Genomic DNA, 19,768 nt, shown 5'->3' with positions numbered 1-19,768 from the left:
TGAAGTACAAAGGGATCTGGGGGTCCTGGTGCACGAAACTCAAAGGTTAGTATGCAGGTGCAGCAAGTGATTAAGAAGGCCAATGGAATGTTGGCTTTCATTGCTAGGGGGATAGAATATAAAAATAGGGAGGTATTGCTTCAGTTGTACAAGGTATTGGTGAGACCGCACCTGGAATACTGCGTACAGTTTTGGTGTCCATACTTAAGAAAAGACATACTTGCTCTCGAGGCAGTACAAAGAAGGTTCACTCGGTTAATCCCGGGGATGAGGGGGTGGTCATATGAGGAGAGGTTGAGTAGATTGGGACTCTACTCATTGGAGTTCAGAAGAATGAGAGGCGATCTTATTGAAACATATAAGATTGTGAAGGGGTTGGATCGGGTGGATGCAGTGAGGATGTTCCCAATGATGGGTGAAACTAGAACTAGGGGGCATAATCTTAGAATAAGGGGCTGCTCTTTCAAAACTGAGATGAGGAGGAACTACTTCACTCAGAGGGTGGTAGGTTTGTGGAATTTGCTGCCCCAGAAAGCTGTGGAAGCTACATCATTAAATAAATTTAAAGCAGAAATAGATAGTTCCCTAGAAGTAAAGGGAATTAAGGGTTACGGGGAGCGGGCAGGAAATTGGACATGAGTCTGGGTTCGGAATGGTCACGGCCCTGTGGGTAGTGGAGCGGGCCCAGGGGCCGTGTAGCCTGGTTCTGCTCCTACTGTGTTCTAATTCTGTTAGATTTCAGGAGATGGTTTTATTCCTGTTCCTGGCTGGGGTGGAGATCGCCTTTACAGAAGGTAAGTACTGTAGAAAATATAGGGACAGAGTGATCTCCTGGAAGAGTTTCGATCGCCTAGATGGGTCGGAGAGGAATTTCCCAGATTTTTTTCTCCCAAATCGGCCATTGGGTTTTTTAAATCTGGTTTTTCGCCTCTCCCGGGAGATCACATGGGTTCGGGTGGGATGGAGAGTGATAGTAAATTTGAGGTTAGGATCAGATCAGCCATGATCTTATTGAATGGTGGAGCAGGCTCGAGGGGCCGATTGGCCTACTCCTGCTCCTATTTCTTATGTTTATGTTCTTATGTTCAATTGGCCATTTCCCCTTGCGAGAAAAATCAGCGCCCTCGGCCATGAAGTAATCCGGCTCGGCGACTGGCGGGGCCGGCGGTTAGGGGACAAAGGGCAGGAGCAAGGAGAGTTTGCCCGGCGCAGACCCAACACACCACTCACTTCCTGGGGCTGTCCATGGTCAGGTTGACAATGGTCCCGAAGTGGGAGAAGGAGGTCCTCAGCATCTCCTCGGTCATCCCCACGCCGTGCACGTAGATGGTGTTCCCTTTCCGGGGGGCACGGAAAGAGTCGAACCCTGCGGGAGAGCCAAGTAGAAGCGGTGAGACACACACACAGTGGGTAGTTTTGGACATCCTCGCCACTTTATTCAACCTCTTCAAAAAAGGTATAAAATTCTTCGAGGGTAGATGCTGAGAAGTTGTTTCCCCTGGCTGGAGAGTCCAGAACAAGGGATCATCGTCTCAGGATAAGGGGTCGGCCATTTAAGACTGAGAGGAGGAGGAATTTCTTCACTCAGAGGGATGCGAATATTTGGAGGGTTGTGGATGCTTATGCATTGAGTATTTTCAAGACAGAGATCGATAGAATTTTGTATATTAAGGGAATCAAGGGATTTGGGGATAGTGCAGGGAAGTGGAGTTGAGGTCGATGATCAGCCATGATCTTATTGAATGGCGGAGCAGGCTCGAGGGGCCGTATGGCCAACTCCTGCTCCTAATTCTTATGTTCTTACGACGCTGCCTATTAGGATGAGCCTGGTAAACTGACCATAGGCTGCGGCCGAGTTTCCCAGGCAGCGTGTGATACAATGACAAGACATGAAACACCTCAGCGAGTCTGGTCTGGAGGGGTGGGTGCGTACAATGACTGGTTAAAATAAGCCTGCACAGGTCCCCTCCATGGGTTAGTAAACTCACGCTGGGACCCATGCTCAGGGCCCAGGGTTGAATCCCCTGGTGTGTACGGAGCTGGCTGACCCCCAGCCGCAGCAGGAGCAGAGGGGCATTATGATGACACTTCAGTGCCCCTTGGGTTAAAGGGCGGGGGGGGGGGGGGGGCGGCGGCGAAGTCAAAAAAACAACCTCCCTGGGTTGTCAGTCCAGGCTTGCTTATGAAGAATGGTCACCCGAGAGAATCCAGGAAGGCCACTAACAGAGGAACATTGGGGAGGAAGTACACTTACTTCTGTAGGGGCCATCACGCTCACGATCCCGATCCCTTTCCCTTTCCCGGTCTCTGCCACGGTCTCGGTCACGGTCCCTGTCCCTGTCCCGGTCGCGATCCCGATCCCTGTCGTGGTCCCGATCCCGATCTCTGTCTCGACCCTTGTCGCGGTCTCTTCCGCGCTCAAGATCCCGCTCCATGTCTTTGAAGCTCTCGCGCTCCAGCTCCCTTCCCGATTCTCGTTCCTCCTCCCGATCTTTTTCACCGTCCTGCGCTCGGTCACTGGAGCTCACAAAGCTGAGAACAAAGCACAAATGGCCTCGGTTCATCACTCAACACCCCTGCCAACGGCTACATCGCGACAATTTGGCACAATCTGTAAAAAGTTGCATGAGTCGGAGGATATGCTGTTTTATAACAATCATGACCTTATTTGAACAAAGTGTGGCCGGGCTAAATTAATTTTTTTTTTTTTTTAAACTTACGTGGGCGTCGCTGGCAAGGCCAACATTTATTGCCCATCCCTAGTTGCCCTCGAGAAGGTGGTGGTGAGCCGCCTTCTTGATTATTTTGTTTCGTAGCAGTTTGTTACAACTGTGTGGCTTGCTCGGCCATTTCAGAGGGCAGTTAAGAGTCAACCACATTGCTGTGGGTCTGGAGTCATCGGCCAGACCGGGTAAGGGCGGCAGATTTCCTTCCCTGAAGGACATTCGCGAACCAGATGGGTTTTTACGACAATCCGGTAGTTTCATGGTCACCGTTACTGATTATTCCAGATTTATTTAATTAACTGAATTAAAATTCCCCAGCTGCTGTGGTGACTCTCGCCACAAGTCTTCTCTATGTAATCCCCACTGCAGTATTTAAGAAAGGAGGGAGAGAGAAAACAGGGAACGATAGGCCAGTTAACCTGACATCATTAGTAGACAGATAGCAAAATACTGCAGATGCTGGAAATCCAAAATAACAACAGAAAATGCTGGAAAAACTCAGCAGGCCTGGCAACATCCGTGGAGAGAAATTAAGAGTCAACGTTTCGGGTCTAACCCTTTTTCAAAACTGGGAAGGAAATGAAATAGATCGAAAGGAGGGCTGGGGAGGGAACAAAAGAAGCGAATAGACATTAAGAGGTATTCAAAACGAGACGAGATGGTGATCGGACTAGTAAAGAGACAAAAGACGGCTTCGATTAGGTGTGAAATGTACTGGCAGAATGGGAGACAGCTGCCATGTAAAAAAGGAGAGGAAGGGGGGGGGGGGGGGAACCCAAAACAAAGGGGTGGGGGAAAAAAAATAGATAAGTAAAAATGTAATAAGGGCCGAGGTTATGATCTGAAATTGTTGAACTCGATATTGAGTCCGGAAGGCTGCAAAGTGCCTAATCGGAAGATGAGATGCTGTTCCTCGAATTTACGCTGAGCTCCCGTGGAACAATGCAGGAGCCCGAGTACGGTGAGGTCCGAGTGGGAATGGAGCGGTGAATTAAAATGACAGGCGACCGGAAGCTCGGGTCACCCTTTGTTTTGGGTTTCCCCCCCCCTTTCCTTTTTTTTCCTCTCTCCCACATGGCAGCTGTCTCTCATTCTGCCAGTACATTTCACACCTAATCTAAGCCGTCTTTTGTCTCTTTACTAGTCCGACCACCATCTCGTCTCGTTTTGAATACCTCTTAATGTCTCTTCACTTCTTCTGTTCCCTCCCCAGCCCTCCTTTCGATCTATTTCATTTCCTTTCCAGTTTTGAAAAAGGGTTTCGACCCGAAACGTCGACTCTAATTTCTCTCCACGGATGTTGCCTGGCCTGCTGAGTTTATCCAGCATTTTCTGTTATCATTAGTAGACAAATGTTAGAATCTATTATTAAAGGACATGGTAACAGGGCACTTGGAAAATCACAATATGATTAGGTAGAGTCAACATGGTTTTATGAAAGGGAAATTGTGTTTTACAAATCTATTAAGAGTTTTTTGAGGGGGGTAACAAGCAGGGTAGATGAGGGGGAACTGGTAGATGTAGTATATTTGGATTTTCAGAAGGCATTCGATAGGGTGCCACATAAGGGGTTGTTACACAGGATTAGGGCTCATGGGATTGGGGGTAATATGTCAGCATGGATTGATTACATTACATAGGATTACATAGAATATACGGCACAGAAACAGGCCATTCGGCCCAACCAGTCCGTGCCGACGTTTATGCTGCACTCGAGCCTCCTCCCGTCTTTCCTCATCTAAATCTATCAGCATAACCCTCTATTCCCTTCTCCCTCATAGGCTTGTCCAGCCTCCCATTAAAGGCATCTATACTATTCACTTCAACCACTCCCTGTGGTAGCGAGTTCCACATTCTCACCACTCTCTGGGTAAAGAAGTTTCTTCTGAATTCCCTATTGGATTTCTTGGTGACTATCTTATATTGATGGCCTCTAGTTTTGCTCTTCCCCACAAGTGGAAACATTCTCTCTGTATCCACTCTATCAACACCTTTCATAATTTTAAAGACCTCTATTAGGTCACCCCTCAGCCTTCTTTTTTCAAGAGAAAAGAGACCCAGCCTGTTCATCTTTTCCTGATATGTATACCCTCGCATTTCTGGTATCATCCTTGTAAATCTCTCCAGTGCCTCTGTATCCTTTTTATAATATGGCGACCAGAACTGTACGCAGTACTCTAAGTGTGGTCTAACCAAGGTTCGATACAGGTTTAGCATAACTTCTCTACTTTTCAATTCTATACCTCTAGAAATAAACCCTAGTGCTTGGTTTACTTTGTTATGCCTTTGCTAACCTGTGTCACAACTTTGAGTGATTTGTGTATTTGTACTCCGAGATCCCTTTGTTCTTCTACCCCACCTAGACTCGCACCCTCCAAGTGACAAGTGACCTCCCTATTCTTCCTACCAAAATGTAATACCTCACATTTATCTGTGTTGAACTTCATTTGCCAATTATTTGCCCATTCTGCAAGTTTATTAATGTCCTCCTGTAATGTGTTGCAATCCTCCTCAGTATTGACTATCCCCCCGCACCCCCCCACCCAATTTGGTCACTTGCCCTAATAGCTCCTTATGTGGGTCGGTGTCAAATTTAGATTGATAACGCTCCTGTGAAGCGCCTTGGGACGTTTTACTACGTTAAAAGGCGCTATATAAATGCAAGCTGCTGTTGTTTGTGGATCAAAGGTTGCAAACACCAGGTCCTCTCTCGGCAGCTTGCCCTGCTAGCAGAAATCACTCCAAGACAGAAAGCGTCCAGCGGCATGAGACACATAGAAGATAGGAGCAGGAGTAGGCCATTTGGCCCCTCGAGCCTGCTCCGCCATTCAATGAGACCATGGCTGATCATCCAAACTCAGTACCCTGTCCCTGCCTTCTCTCCATATCCCTTGATCCCTTTAGCCTCAAGAAATATATCCAACTCCTTCTTGAATATAGTTAATGAATTGGCCTCCACCACCTTCTGTGGTAGAGAATTCCACAGGTTCACCACTCTCTGGGTGAAGAAATTCCTCCTCATCTCTGTCCTAAATGGCTTACGCCTTATCCTTAGACTGTGACCCCTGGTTCCGGACTCCCCGACCATCGGGAACATCCTTCCTGCATCTAGTCTGTCCAGTCCTGTCAGAATTTTATAAGTTTCAATGAGATCCCCTCTCATTCTTCTAAACTCCAGCGAGTACAAGCCCAATCGACCCAATCTCTCCTCATACGTCATTCCTGCCATCCCAGGTGATGTGCCTCAATAACTTCAAGGCTCAAAGTTAACTGGATAAAACAAGGCTTTTATTAGCAAAGAAAGATGCCTGTGTCTTCACCTAGCATTCTGCTGTTCTGCTGCAAGACAAGCCTGGGCTTGTCTTAAGTAGGGCCAGGTATGGGCGGAGCCGACACACCCAATGGGGAGAAAGGGGGCGGTGCACTATATACAATACAAGGTAAAACACCGGAGCAGGCAATACAATATATGTAGTTAAATACAGAGTCTGATGAATGACATATTTCATCACACCAGGTATCAGCCTGGTGAATCTTCGCTGCACTCCCTCCATGGCAAGAACGTCCTTCCTCAGATAAGGCGACCAAAACTGCACACAATACTCAAGGTGTGGTCTCACCAAGGCCCTGTACAACTGCAGCAAAACATCCTTGTTCCAACATACGTCTGTTAATCATTACTCAGTGAAGAGAGAAAATTTTAATTACCAGAAATTTAGACAAAAAAAAATAAAAAATTACAAGGTGACAGAAAAATGCGAGTACCTTTCATAAAGAGGCTTCCTCTGCGGGCGCTTGCAAACCTGGGAAATCAAGACGCACTGATGAACAGCCATGTAGGAACTGGGAACGCAACACGTTGCTGTGACAGAAGCAGATCCTCAAACAGGGAAAACCTCTCGATGTGACTTTAGGCAGGCCTAGTACAGACTTTCAACGTGGACTTTGGTCAGCAGTGACCGGAGACGTGAAGCGCTTCCTGGTCAAGAGCAAATTCAGCACGCAGAACGGTCGAGGGGCGCCACAGTTTTGCCGAGAAGGAGCCGCCTTTGTTGGCGTCAATAATCAGAATCTAATTCGGCCAACTTCCTTTGGATGGGCCTGTTGAGTTTTGAGATGTTGGGGAGCGGAAAGATTCGCACGCCTGGGGTGCACAGCTCCAGGGGAGGCAGGACTTGCGCTTGCCCCAGAGTTGACCCCCGACGTTGTATTTCTGCCCACTGCGGGGGGGTGGGGGGGGGAGAGGGGGTCATTAGCAAGCAGGAGCTGGTTCCCTCACGCTGGACTGTAGCTGGGGAGGGGCTGTGGAAGGGCTCGCTGGCCCTGTCGTAGCAGGACGAAGAGCCAAGCTGCGCAGTCGAGAGCTGGTGTGCATGGCCCTTTTCACTTGCTCCCCCTCCCGCTCCAGCCTGTGTACAACCTTAGAACCCAGGGCCGCACACGTGCCCCCAACATCAGCGCTCAATTGGGGCCAACAGCAGGAAATGTGGCATAGGGCATACTGCCCGCACTTGGAATGTCCCCCACCATCCACATATGGGAAGACACATTTTTAACTGCCAGGTCTTCCCGCTGGGAATTTGGTGGTGGGAAGAGTTGGGGATGCAGTGGAATCAGACCCCGATCAAGTTTCCACCAATCCCGGATCCACCGAAAAAAGACTGGAGATTGGCGCGTGGGGGGGGCGGGGGGGAATCTAAACCTCGGAATAGGTTTTTCTGGAGGTCAGGTGTCAAAAGCAAACAAATCCCCCCCCACCACAGTTAAAAGGCGAGAGGCACAGACCGCCGCTATTTGATTACTATCCCGATTGCCTGCCTTTTGAGAAGATTCCTTTCGATCTTCCGATGCGGCTGCCTGGATTGCAAAGGAACAACACAGAACATCATTGGGCAGCAGCCCCGCGTTAATTAATTTGCTGCCTTGTGACATGGATCAGTCATTCATGAAAGAAATACTTATGAAATAATACTGAGCGGCCTACGGGTGGCGCTGTCCAGGGAGAGTATAAATACTCGGGCACGGGCCCAGTTTGCGCAGGACATTCTTAACAGGAACTAGTGAAGGACACAACTAGACCTCCATGTTGTAAAACAGTTGATTAAAGCTTTGTTTCACGCTTAAACCAGGTGCCCAGTAGTTTTCTTACGTGACCTTGTATCCTCCATTCCACACGAGGGGAGGCAACGAGGGGCTACGCGGAGCTCTCGACACGTACAAGTTCATCAGGTCCTCAGCTGAACTATTACTGAAATGAACTTCTAAAGATTTAGGATCTGTTGTTTTTGAGTGATAGTCTGGAATGCTATCAGTAGTTTCTTGCTGGGCGTTCCTCTCCGCCAGATTACTTCCCAAGCAGGCAGACGTGGCAATCTATTATCACCTACTGTCTCTACTCCCAGATCCCAGAGGGGAAATTGACCTACTCTTGGCCGCATCTTCCCCCCAACCAGACTTCTGCAACGACAAACCCGCCGCTTGTTGACTGACCTCTAAGTTGTCATCATCGGCAGAGACACTCCGTTGAAAGGGCTGGAATGATGGGGTTGGTCCCTTCTCCGGATCCTGCAGAGATAAGCCAATGGGAATCAATCGGGATGGGCCAAGAGTTTTGGCGTTTCATTCACAAGGGCAATTCAGTCCTGGGTTATTCTGCACCCAACACTCCAACAGTACCTCACGATCGCTCTGCGCCACCACAACATGCATCAGAGAACAAAAAGTCGATTTTTGCTGCATGAGGGATTCAGGGAATTAGGGTGGGGGGGGGGAGTTAAGTTACGAGGAAAGGGTAAGGAAATTGCGCACGCTTTCTTCAGCGGGAGGCTGATCTGGGCAAATTGTAGACCGATGGCAAAGTGGTCAGCTGCCAGGGGAGGCGGGCTAAAAAAAAAATGAGGAATTTCGGGATAAGATGGGAGCTCAGGAGGAACATTTTCACCCAACGAGTTCTGGAGTAAGTAATCAGGGCAGCTCTTTAAATCGAATTTATAATAATGGGTTCGAGAGAGGAGCCTCTGGAGAGCTGGGATGGAGCAACGTGGAGAGAGGTTGGGTGAGCGGGGACGGACTTGTTGGGCCTAATGACTGTCCGCCTGCCCATAAACATTTATAGGGGGTGGAACTGGTCTTGGGCGGTAGAACAAAACAGGTGATGGTTAATCGGGAGCCCGTTTTACACCGATTACACCAGGCGGGCTGCAAAACGGGCGACAGATTCGCTAGCGCCCAATCCCTGGATTCTTAAGAGTACACGGTTATAGAAACATAGAGATAGGAACAGGAGTAGGCCATTCGGCCCTTCGAGCCTGCTCCGCCATTCAATGAGATCATGGCTGATCTTCGTCTGAGATCATAGCTGATCTTACCAGTTCAGTACCCCGTCCCCGCCTTTTCTCCGTAACCCTTAATCCCCTTAGCCTTCAGAAATATATCCAATTCTCTCTTGAAAATATTTATTGAATTAGCCTTCGCAGCCCTCTGTGGCAGGGAATTCCACAGGCTCACCACTCTTTGAGTGAAGAAATTCTTCCTCATCTCTGTTTTAAATGATTTGCCCGCTATTTTTAGACTGTGGCCCCTGGTTCTGTGCTCCCCGGCCATTGGAAACATTCTCTCTGAATTCAGCCTGTCCAGGCCTGCCATAATTTTATATGTTTCGATGAGATCCCCTCTCAATCTTCTAAACTCCAGTGAGTACAAGCCCAAACTATTTAATCTCTCTTCGTAGGTCATTCCCGCCATTCCAGGTATCAGCCTGGTGAATCGCCGTTGCACTCTTTCCATGGCAAGAACATCCTTCCGCAGATGGGGCGACCAAAACTGTACACAATACTCCAGATGCGGTCTCACCAGCACCTTGTACAGCTGTAGTAAGGTATCCCTATTCCTATACTCGAACCTCCTTGATATGAAGGCCAACATACCATTTGCCTTCTTAATCGCCTGTTGCACCTGCATGCTCTCCTTCAGTGACTGGTGCACAAGAACACCCAGGTCCCTCTGCACTTCCCCATCTCCCAATCTATTGCCATTTAGATAATAATCTACCCTCCTGTTTTTACCCCCAAAGTGGATAACCTCGCATTTATCCACATTATAGTGCATCTGCCACGTATCCGCCCATTCCCCCAACCTGTCCAAATCGCACTGTAGCCTCCTGACATCCTCATCAGAGCCCACCCCTCCTCCTAGTTTAGTGTCGTCAGCGAATTTGGAAATGTTGCATCCAATTCCCTGATCCAGATCATTTATATATATTGTGAACAGCTGGGGTCCCAGGACAGATCCTTGCGGCACCCCGCTGGTCACTGCCTGCCACTCCGAAAACGAGCCGTTTATTCCAACTCTCTGTTTTCTATCCGCCAGCCAGTTCTCTATCCACGTTAATACTTTGCCCCCAATCCCATGAGCCTTAATTTTGCATGATAATCTTTTGTGTGGAACCTTATCGAAGGCTTTCTGGAAGTCAAGGTACACCACATCCACTGGCTCTCCCCCATCTATTTTACCAGTTACTTCCTCAAAAAATTCCAGCAGATTAGTCAAACACGATTTACCCTTTGTAAATCCATGTTGACTCTGTCCGATCCTTTCCCCATTTGTCAAGTGCTCCGCTATTTTATCCTTAATAATGGACTCTAGCATTCTGCCCACAACCGATGTAAGGCTTACTGGTCTATAATTCCCTGCTTTCTCTCTACCCCCCTTTTTAAATATTGGGGTAACATTAGCTACCCTCCAATCCACGGGTACTGTTCCCGAGTCAATGGAGTTCCGGAAGATGATCCTTAGAGCATCTGCTATCTCCAGGGCCACCTCCTTAAGTACCCTAGGATGTAGTTTATCAGGCCCCGGGGATTTGTCGGCCTTCAGTCCCCTCAACTTACCCAGCACCATATCCCTAGAGATACTAATTTCTGTCAGCTCCTCCCTCTCATTAGTCCCTATGTTTGCCGATATTCCTGGGAGGTTATTTGTGTCCTCCTTTGTGAATACAGAACCAAAGTATGAGTTTAATTGGTCTGCCATTTCCTTATTCTCCATTATATATTCTCCCGAATCGGACTGCAAGGGACCGACTTGGGATTTTACCAGTCTTTTCCTCCTGATATACCGATAAAAGCTTTTGCAGTCTGTCTTTATGTTTGCTGCAAGTTTACTTTCGTATTCTATTTTCCCCTTCCTGATTAATCCCTTTGTCCTCTTTTGCTGTATCTTGTACTGCCCCCAATCTTCCGGTCTGGTGCTTTTTTTTGCCAGTTGATATGCCCTTTTTTTTGATTTTATGCTGTCCCTAATTTCCCTCGTTATCCACGGTTGAGTCACCTTTTTAGGTTTATTTTTGTGCCAAACCAGTATAAACATGTTCTGGAATTCTTCCATTCTATCTTTGAATGCTTGCCATTGTCTATCCACTGTCAATCCCCCCAGAAACACCACCCAATCAATCTTACCCAATTCCCGTCTCATACCCTCGTAATTCCCTTTATTTAAGTTCTGGACCTTAGTCTCTGATTCAATTTCCTCACTCTCCATCTCGACTGAGAGCTCGATCATATTATGATCGCTCTGACCCAAGGGGCCTCGTACAAGAAGATTGCTGATAAGTCCCTTCTCATTGCACAATACCCAGTCTAAAATGGCCTGATCTCGAGTCGGCTCCTCGACATATTGGTCCAGATAACCGTCCCGAAAACATTCCAGGAATTCCTCCTCCTCAGAATTTTTACTAGTTTGGGTAGTCCAATCAATATGTAAATTAAAGTCACCCATGATGACAGCTGTGCTCTTATCGCACGCTTCTCTAATTTCCCTAAACTGGATCACCCAACAAATGAATGCCTGGTGTCGAAATGGCACGGTTAAAGAAACTCCCAGGTAGATACGAGTGTTCAGTTTTCCACCTTCTGAAGTCAAGGAAACCAGGTGTAGCCAATAACCTTAAATACAATGGAAAGGATGTGCTATTCAACCCCTTGTCTCACGACAATTATTTATATATGAAGCAAGTCAAACACATTCGGCTTCATAGGGAGTGAAGGGTCCATCGGGCGGGCGAGGAGCGAGGGGCCCCGGTCGGGGGGGGGAGCGAGGGGCCCCGGTCGGGGGGGGGAGCGAGGGGCCCCGGTCGGGGGGGGGGGGGGAGCGAGGGGCCCCGGTCGGGGGGGGGGGGGGGAGCGAGGGGCGGGGGGAGCGAGGGGCCCCGGTCGGGGGGGGAGCGAGGGGCCCCGGTCGGGGGGGGGGGAAGCGAGGGGCCCCGGTCGGGGGGGGAGCGAGGGGCGGGGGGAGCGAGGGGCCCCGGGTCGGGGGGGTCAGCGAGGGGCCCCGGGTCGGGGGGGTCAGCGAGGGGCCCCGGGTCGGGGGGGTCAGCGAGGGGCCCCGGGTCGGGGGGGTCAGCGAGGGGCCCCGGGTCGGGGGGGTCAGCGAGGGGCCCCGGGTCGGGGGGGTCAGCGAGGGGCCCCGGGTCGGGGGGTCAGCGAGGGGCCCCGGGTCGGGGGGGTCAGCGAGGGGCCCCGGTCGGGGGGTCAGCGAGGGGCCCCGGTCGGGGGGAGCGAGGGGCCCATTACACGAGTGCTCTGTGATGCTGAACCTGAGCAAAATATCTAATGCAAGAACACAAAATCGTTGGTTTTCCCCCTCTGTATTTTATTGCCATAGCAACAGTGACTGCCCCTCAAAAGCAACTCATTGGTTATGTCAGGAAGGAGGCGAGAAGGCCCGATGTAAATGTTTTAATTCATTCACGGGATGTGGGCGTCGCTGGCAAGGACGGCATTTATTGCCCATCCCTATTTGCCCTCGAGAAGGTGGTGGTGAGCTGCCTTCTTGAACCGCTGCAGTCCGTGTGGTGAAGGTGCTCCCAACAGTGCTGTTAGGGAGGGAGTTCCAGGATTCTGACCCAGTGACGATGATGGATCGGCCGATATATTTCCAAGTCAGGATGGTGTGTGACTTGGAGGGGAACCTGGAGGTGGTGGTGTTCCCGTGTGCCTGCTGCCCTCGTCCTTCTAGGTGGAAGAGGTCGCGGGTTTGGGAGATGCTGCCGAAGAGGCCTTGGCGAGTTGCTGCAGTGCATCTTGGAGATGGTACACACTGCAGCCACGGTGCGCTGGCGGTGGAGGGAGTGAATGTTTAAGGTGGTTGACGGGTCTTTGCTCCTTACCTTTAGTTTCCCTTCCAACGTCCGGGAGCGTTTGAAGCCCGAGTTTTTGTTCTCCGCTTTGATGGCGCTGATAGCTCCGGATTTCACCAGCATCTTTGCCTGCTCCGTTGCCGTGGCGGTGTCGATGATGGGTTGGTCAGAAAGAGCTGCGGAAGGGAGATTGGAGGCGAGGGAACGTTCCAATTGTTAATAAACACAGTGAACCGCATTTTTCAGTCTCTCATTTGAAAGAAATAAACAAATCCCAAAGACCAGATTAGGCAGCGAGAGAAAGGAATCAGAAATGGGAAGATGTGGAAGGTGCGAGGATACGTCAAGTTTGTGTCTGAGAATTTAGAGATGTTCTCTTAACATCAGGAAGTGTAGCAGTTAGGCAACTAGCGAGGCCAGGCAGCCTGCAAGAAGGATGTTGTTTGCAGATGCTGCACTCTTGCATGTAAAGTTGTTTTAAGCCAGTGAATATAATTGCCCCCCTCTTTTTGTACAAGTTGTACAGGGCCTTGGTGAGACCACACCTTGAGTATTGTGTGCAGTTTTGGTCGCCTTATCTGAGGAAGGATGTTCTTGCCATGGAGAGAGTGCAGCGAAGATTCACCAGACTGATACCTGGGATGGCAGGAATGACGTACGAGGAGAGATTGGGTCGATTGGGCTTATACTCGCTGGAGTTTAGAAGAATGAGAGGGGATCTCATTGAAACTTATAAAATTCTGACAGGACTGGACAGACTAGATGCAGGAAGGATGTTCCCGATGGTCGGGGAGTCCAGAACCAGGGGTCACAGTCTAAGGATAAGGGGTAGGCCATTTAGGACAGAGATGAGGAGGAATTTCTTCACCCAGAGAGTGGTGAACCTGTGGAATTCTCTACCACAGAAGGCAGGAGAGGCCAATTCATTAAATATATTCAAGAAGGAGTTGGATATATTTCTTAAGGCTAAAGGGATCAAGGGGTATGGGGAGAAGGCAGGGACCGGGTACTGAATTTGGATGATCAGCCATGATCGCATTGAATGGCGGAGCAGGCTCGAGGGGCCGAATGGCCTACTCCTGCTCCTATTTTCTATGTTTCTAAGTTTCTATGTTTTTCACATTGGACACCAGCGTGCACGAAATCCCAAACACAAGAGGGAGCAGAACAGAGGCCTGTTTAGAAAAACAAGAGGAGATTTCAAGTTGTAGAGCTTAGCATGGAAACGCTGAGCTGTTTTTTAAAAACTAAGATCTGGTTGACTGAATTTTCAAAAGTCACGTGTGCAGAGAGAGAGAGAGAGAGAGAGAGAAGACACAGACAGACAGAAAGGGAAAGAGTCTTGGAAAGTGAGCCAGAGAGAGAATAAAGTACAACAACAATTTGCATTTAGACTGCGCCTTTAACATCGTAAAATGTCCCAAGGCGCTTCACAGGAGCGTTGTAAAACAAAATTTGACACCGAGCCACATAAGGAGTATTCGGGCAGATGAGAGGTAGGTTTTAAGGGAGTGTCTTAAAGGAGGAGAGAGAGGCAGAGAGGTTTAGGGAGGGAATTCCAGAGCTTAGGGCCCAGGCAGTGAAGGCACGGCCACCAATGGTTGAGCGAATAAAAATCAGGGATGCTCAACAGGGCAGAGTTAGAGGAGCGCAGATATCTCGGAGGGTTGTGGGGCTGGAGGAGATTACAGCGATAGGGAGGGCGGCGGAGGCCATGGAGGGATTTGAGGACATGGAAAGGCTAGCAGAATGGGCAGACAAGTGGCAGATGGAATTTAATACAGAGAAGTGTGAGGTGATGCATTTTGGCAGAAGGAACAGGGAGAGGCAATATACTCTTAATGGCACAGTTTTAAAGAGTGTGCAGGGACAGAGGGACCTGGGAGTTAATGTGCATAGGTCCCTGAAGGTGGCGGGACATATTGAGAGAGTGGTTAGCAAAGCATATGGGATCTTGGGCTTCATAAATAGAGGTATTGAGTACAAAAGTGGAGAAGTTATGCTGAACCTTTATAAAGCGCTGGTTAGGCCACAACTGGAGTATTGTGTCCAGTTCTGGTCACCACACTTTAGGAAGGATGTGAAGGCCCTTGAGAGGGTGCAGAGGAGATTTACCAGAATGGTTCTGGGGATGGGGGATTTTAGCTACAAGGACAGCTTGGAGAAGCTGGATTTGTTTTCATTAGAGCAAAGGAGGTTGTGGGGTGATTTGATAGAGGTGTACAAGATTATGACGGGTTTGGATAGGCTAGACAGGGAAAGGCTGTTCCCACTAGTTGATGGTACAAGGACTTGGGGACACAGATTTAAGGTTTTGGGCAAGAGATACAGGGGGGACGTGAGGAAAAACTTTTTTGCGAGTGGTGATGACTTGGAACTCGCTGCCGACGGAAGTGGTGGAAGCGGAGACACTCAATGTTTTCAAAGCTGGGTGGGCGTGTGTGCTGTGAGGAGGATGCCGAGAAAATCCAGGAGGATTTGGACAGGTTGGGTGATTGGGCAGAAGCATGGCAGATGCAATATAACGTGGATAAATGCGAGGTTATCCACTTTGGTGGCAAAAACAGGAAGGCAGGGTATTATCTGAATGGCAATAGATTGGGAGAAGGGGAAGTGCAACGAGACCTGGGTGTCCTTGTGCACCAGTCGTTGAAGGTAAGCGTGCAAGTGCAGCAGGTGGTTAAGAAGGCAAATGGTATGTTGGCCTTCATAGCGAGAGGATTCGAGTACAGGAACAAGGATGTCTTGCTGCAGTTGTACAGGGCCTTGGTGAGACCACATCTTGAGTATTGTGTGCAGTTTTGGTCGCCTTATCTGAGGAAGGATGTGCTTGCCATGGAGGGAGTGCAGCGAAGATTCACCAGACTGATACCTGGGATGGCAGGAATGACGTATGAGGAGAGATTGGGTCGATTGGGCTTATACTCACTGAAGTTTAGAAGGATGAGAGGGGATCTCATTGAAACTTATAAAATTCTGACAGGACTAGGCAGACTAGGTGCAGGAAGGGTGTTCCCGATGGTCGGGGAGTCCAGAACCAGGGGTCACAGTCTAAGGATAAGGGGTAAGTCATTTAGGACAGAAATGAGGAGGAATTTCTTCACCCAGAGAGTGGTGAACCTGTGGAATTCTCTCCCACAGAAGGCAGTAGAGGCCAATTCATTAAATATATTCAAGGAGTTGGATATATTTCTTAAGGCTAAAGGGATCAAGGGATATGGGGAGAAGGCAGGGACAGGGTACTGAATTTGGATGATCAGCCATGATCGCATTGAATGGCGGAGCAGGCTCGAGGGGCCGAATGGCCTGCTCCTGCTCCTATCTTCTATGTTTCTATGTTTTCCCCGTAGCCCTGCAATTGTTTTCCTTCAGGTACTATAACTGAGGTGCAACACGTTGCCAAAGGGGGCCATTAAACGCAAGCCCAGACAGCGAGCGGCGGCAGATGATTTAACCGCAGCGGGCGGCCCGACGGAGCCGGACGCTGCCCCCCCCACCCCCTGTTGGACGCCCGCACGTGGGCACAACCACACGGGCGGCACAGCGTGCCGATCTGGCCAGCGTTGCCCTTTCCATTCTGGGGCCGGCTGCTGCAACACACCCCCTCCTGGCCCCGACATCAGCACGGACCGGGGAAGCCGGACCCGGCACCTTCCCGGGGCTACTCACATCGTTTAATTCCGCCCTGGTTGGTCTGCGCTCCCGAGCTCTGCTTCTTCAAGGCCATGAGTGCCTTTTTCTGCAACGAACATCGCAAAGTCAGAAATAACTCAGCTCTGTCCCACCCCCAGGGCCACTTATCAGAACTGACCGCGCGCTTCAGTAGGTTAAAGGACACAAAGAAGTGGTTGGCTTCAGAGTGGGAAATGCAAAATAATTCTCCACCTGACCAATCCACTACTGTTAAGAAAGACGTGCATTTCTACGACCACCGGACGTCCCAAAGGGCCTTACAGCCAATGAAGTACTTTTGGAAGTGTGGTCACTGTTACACTCTTTATGAGCAACCCATAAACAAATAGACTGTAACCAGTAAAACATTAAACGAAACTTAACAAATTAAATTGAAATTTGGTTGGCCGAGGTGATGATGCACTCCAGTCCCTGCGGTTAGTCACTGGTGTAATGTGGGAAATGCGGCAGCCGATTTGCACACAGCAAGCTCCCACATACAGCAACGTGATAATGACCAGATCATCTGCTTTCAGGTGATGTTGGTTGAGGGATAAATATTGTCACAGGACACCGGGGATAACTCACCCTGCTCTTCTTCGAAATAGTGCCGTGGGATCTTTTACATCCACCTGAGATGGCAGACGGGGCCTCGGTTTAACGTCTCATCCGACAGACAGCACCTCCGACAGTGCGGTGCTCCCTCAGTACTGCCCCTCTGACAGTGCAGCGCTCCCTCAGTACTGCCCCTCCGACAGTGCAGCGCTCCCTCAGTACTGCCCCTCCGACAGTGCAGCGCTCCCTCAGTACTGCCCCTCCGACAGTGCAGCGCTCCCTCAGTACTGCCCCTCCGACAGTGCAGCACTCCCTCAGTACTGCCCCTCCGACAGTGCAGCGCTCCCTCAATACTGCCATTCCGACAGTGCGGCGCTCCCTCAATACTGCCATTCCGACAGTGCAGCACTCCCTCAGTACTGCCCCTCCGACAGTGCAGCGCTCCCTCAGTACTGCCCCTCCGACAGTGCGGCGCTCCCTCAGTACTGCCCCGCTGACAGTGCAGCGCTCCCTCAGTACTGCCCCTCCGACAGTGCAGCGCTCCCTCAATACTGCCATTCCGACAGTGCGGCGCTCCCTCAATACTGCCATTCCGACAGTGCAGCACTCCCTCAGTACTGCCCCTCCGACAGTGCAGCGCTCCCTCAGTACTGCCCCTCCGACAGTGCAGCGCTCCCTCAGTACTGCCCCTCCGACAGTGCAGCGCTCCCTCAGTACTGCCCCGCTGACAGTGCAGCGCTCCCTCAGCACTGCCCCTCAGACAGTGCGGCGCTCCCTCAGTACTGCCCCTCCGACAGTGCAGCGCTCCCTCAGTACTGCCCCTCTGACAGTGCAGCGCTCCCTCAGCACGGCCCCTCCAACAGTGCAGCGCTCCCTCAGCACTGCTCCTCCGACAGTGCAGCGCTCCCTCAGTACTGCCCCTCCGACAGTGCAGCGCTCCCTCAGTACTGCCCCTCCGACAGTGCAGCGCTCCCTCAGTACTGCCCCTCCGACAGTGCAGTGCTCCCTCAGCACTGCCCCTCCGACAGTGCGGCGCTCCCTCAGTACTGGCACTGGGAGAGTCAGCCTAGATTTTGTGCTCAAGTCTCTGGACTGGGACTTGAGCTCACGACCTTCTGACTCGGAGGCGAGGGGGCTACCAAGTGTCCCATTTATGGCTTTCTTGACAAGAATTGCTCACAGATGTAAGAGATTGAATATATTATAGATATAAAAATCACAGAATATTATGAAGGGGCTGAATGCGTGAATTCAAAATGAGGACCGAGTTACATCTGCATAACCTGGTCCGATTAATCATCCGACCTCTATCGCTGGTCCCGACTCCCCATTTGCAACACCGCAGGACATTAGGGCTGGCAACTCTGGTTCGACGTAATCCTGGTGGTTTCATCACTTGACCTCCCGGCTCCAACTGTTCTCCCCAGTCAATCAGCCTTTCTCCTCACCCCCCATCTCCAATAATTTTAGAACTAAGGAATGAAAAGCGCTCAAAGCAAATGGTAAAAAAAAACCACCATTTTTTATTTTACTCTCACTATGATTTTTCTCCCGTGTTTTGCCCACAGCAATGTCCAGGAGACTAATCACAGAAACCCCACAGTGCAGATAGAGGCCATTTCGGCCCATCGAGCCTGCACCGACACATATCCCACCCGATCCCCGTAACCCCACGTATTTAATCCCCCTAACACTAAGGGTCAATTTATCATAGCCAATCATCCTAACCCGCACATCTTTGGACCCAGAAATCTTTAATTTCTGGGGAAATTATGAAGAAAATATGAGGCAACAATTGTCCCCTCTGGCCTGCTCTGTCGCCATGGTGATCACTGGGCCCTACAGTGACCAGCAAATTAGAGAAGCGTGCAATAAGGGCACAGCAGTTATCACGGGTGACTTTAATCTACATATAGATTGGGCTAACCAAATTAGTAACAATACTATGGAGGAGGAATTCCTGGAGTGTATACGGGATGGTTTCCTGGACCAATATGTCGAGGAACCAACTAGAGATCAGGCCATCTTAGACTGGGTATTATGTAATGAGAAAGGATTAATTAGCAATCTTGTTGTGCGAGGCCCCTTGGGGAGGAGCAATCATAATATGATCGAATTCTTCATTAAGATGGAGAGTGAAGTAGTTGACTCAGAGGCTAGGGTCCTGAATTTAAATAAAGGAAACTACAATGGTATGAGGCGCGAGTTGGGTAGGATTGATTGGGGAAAGTTACTCAAGGGGTTGATGGTGGATCGGCAATGGCAAACATTCAAAGATCGCATGGATGAACTACAGAATTTGTTCATCCCAGTTTGGCATAAAAATAAAACAAAAAAAGGTGACTCAACCGTGGCTAACAAGGGAAATTAGGGATAGCATAAGATCCAAGGACATATAAATTGGCCAGAAAAAGCAGTAAACCTGAGGAATGGGAGCAGTTTAGGATTCAGCAAAGGAAGACAAAGGGATTAATTAAGAGGGGGGAAATAGAGTATGAGAGTAAACTTTCAGGGAACATAAAAACTGACTGTAAAAGCTTTTATAGATATGTGAAGAGAAAAAGATTGGTGAAGTCAAGCGTAGGTCCCTTGCAGTCAGAATCGGGGGAATTTATAATGGGGAACAAAGAAATGGCTGACCAACTAAATACATACTTTGGTTCTGTCTTCACAAAGGAGG

At 49.7% G+C, this 19,768-nt stretch overlaps 1 protein-coding gene across 2 annotated transcripts in view; it reads right to left on the bottom strand.

Annotated features, from left to right (window-relative positions):
- The window catches only part of nelfe (negative elongation factor complex member E), a 41,895-nt gene that overhangs the window by 17,820 nt on the left and 4,307 nt on the right, over positions 1-19,768 (bottom strand). The window contains exons 2-7 of one of the 2 annotated variants that reach the window (XM_085975208.1): positions 16,531-16,600; positions 12,892-13,037; positions 8,217-8,291; positions 6,492-6,529; positions 2,255-2,532; positions 1,231-1,366 (exon numbers count right to left, since the gene is read on the bottom strand). In XM_085975208.1, the coding sequence (XP_085831334.1) occupies positions 1,231-1,366; positions 2,255-2,532; positions 6,492-6,529; positions 8,217-8,291; positions 12,892-13,037; positions 16,531-16,600 (743 nt within the window). The remainder of the gene's footprint in view (positions 1-1,230; positions 1,367-2,254; positions 2,533-6,491; positions 6,530-8,216; positions 8,292-12,891; positions 13,038-16,530; positions 16,601-19,768) is intronic. The other variant, XM_085975209.1, reaches the window with a different exon arrangement.

The sequence above is a fragment of the Somniosus microcephalus genome, unplaced genomic scaffold, assembly GCF_052327205.1.
Source record: "Somniosus microcephalus isolate GS21.2 unplaced genomic scaffold, FLI_Smic_1.0 unresolved_chr1, whole genome shotgun sequence".
Lineage (NCBI taxonomy): Eukaryota > Metazoa > Chordata > Chondrichthyes > Squaliformes > Somniosidae > Somniosus > Somniosus microcephalus.
Note: the sequence above shows the minus strand (reverse complement) of the source record. Positions and strands in the feature narration are given on the sequence as shown.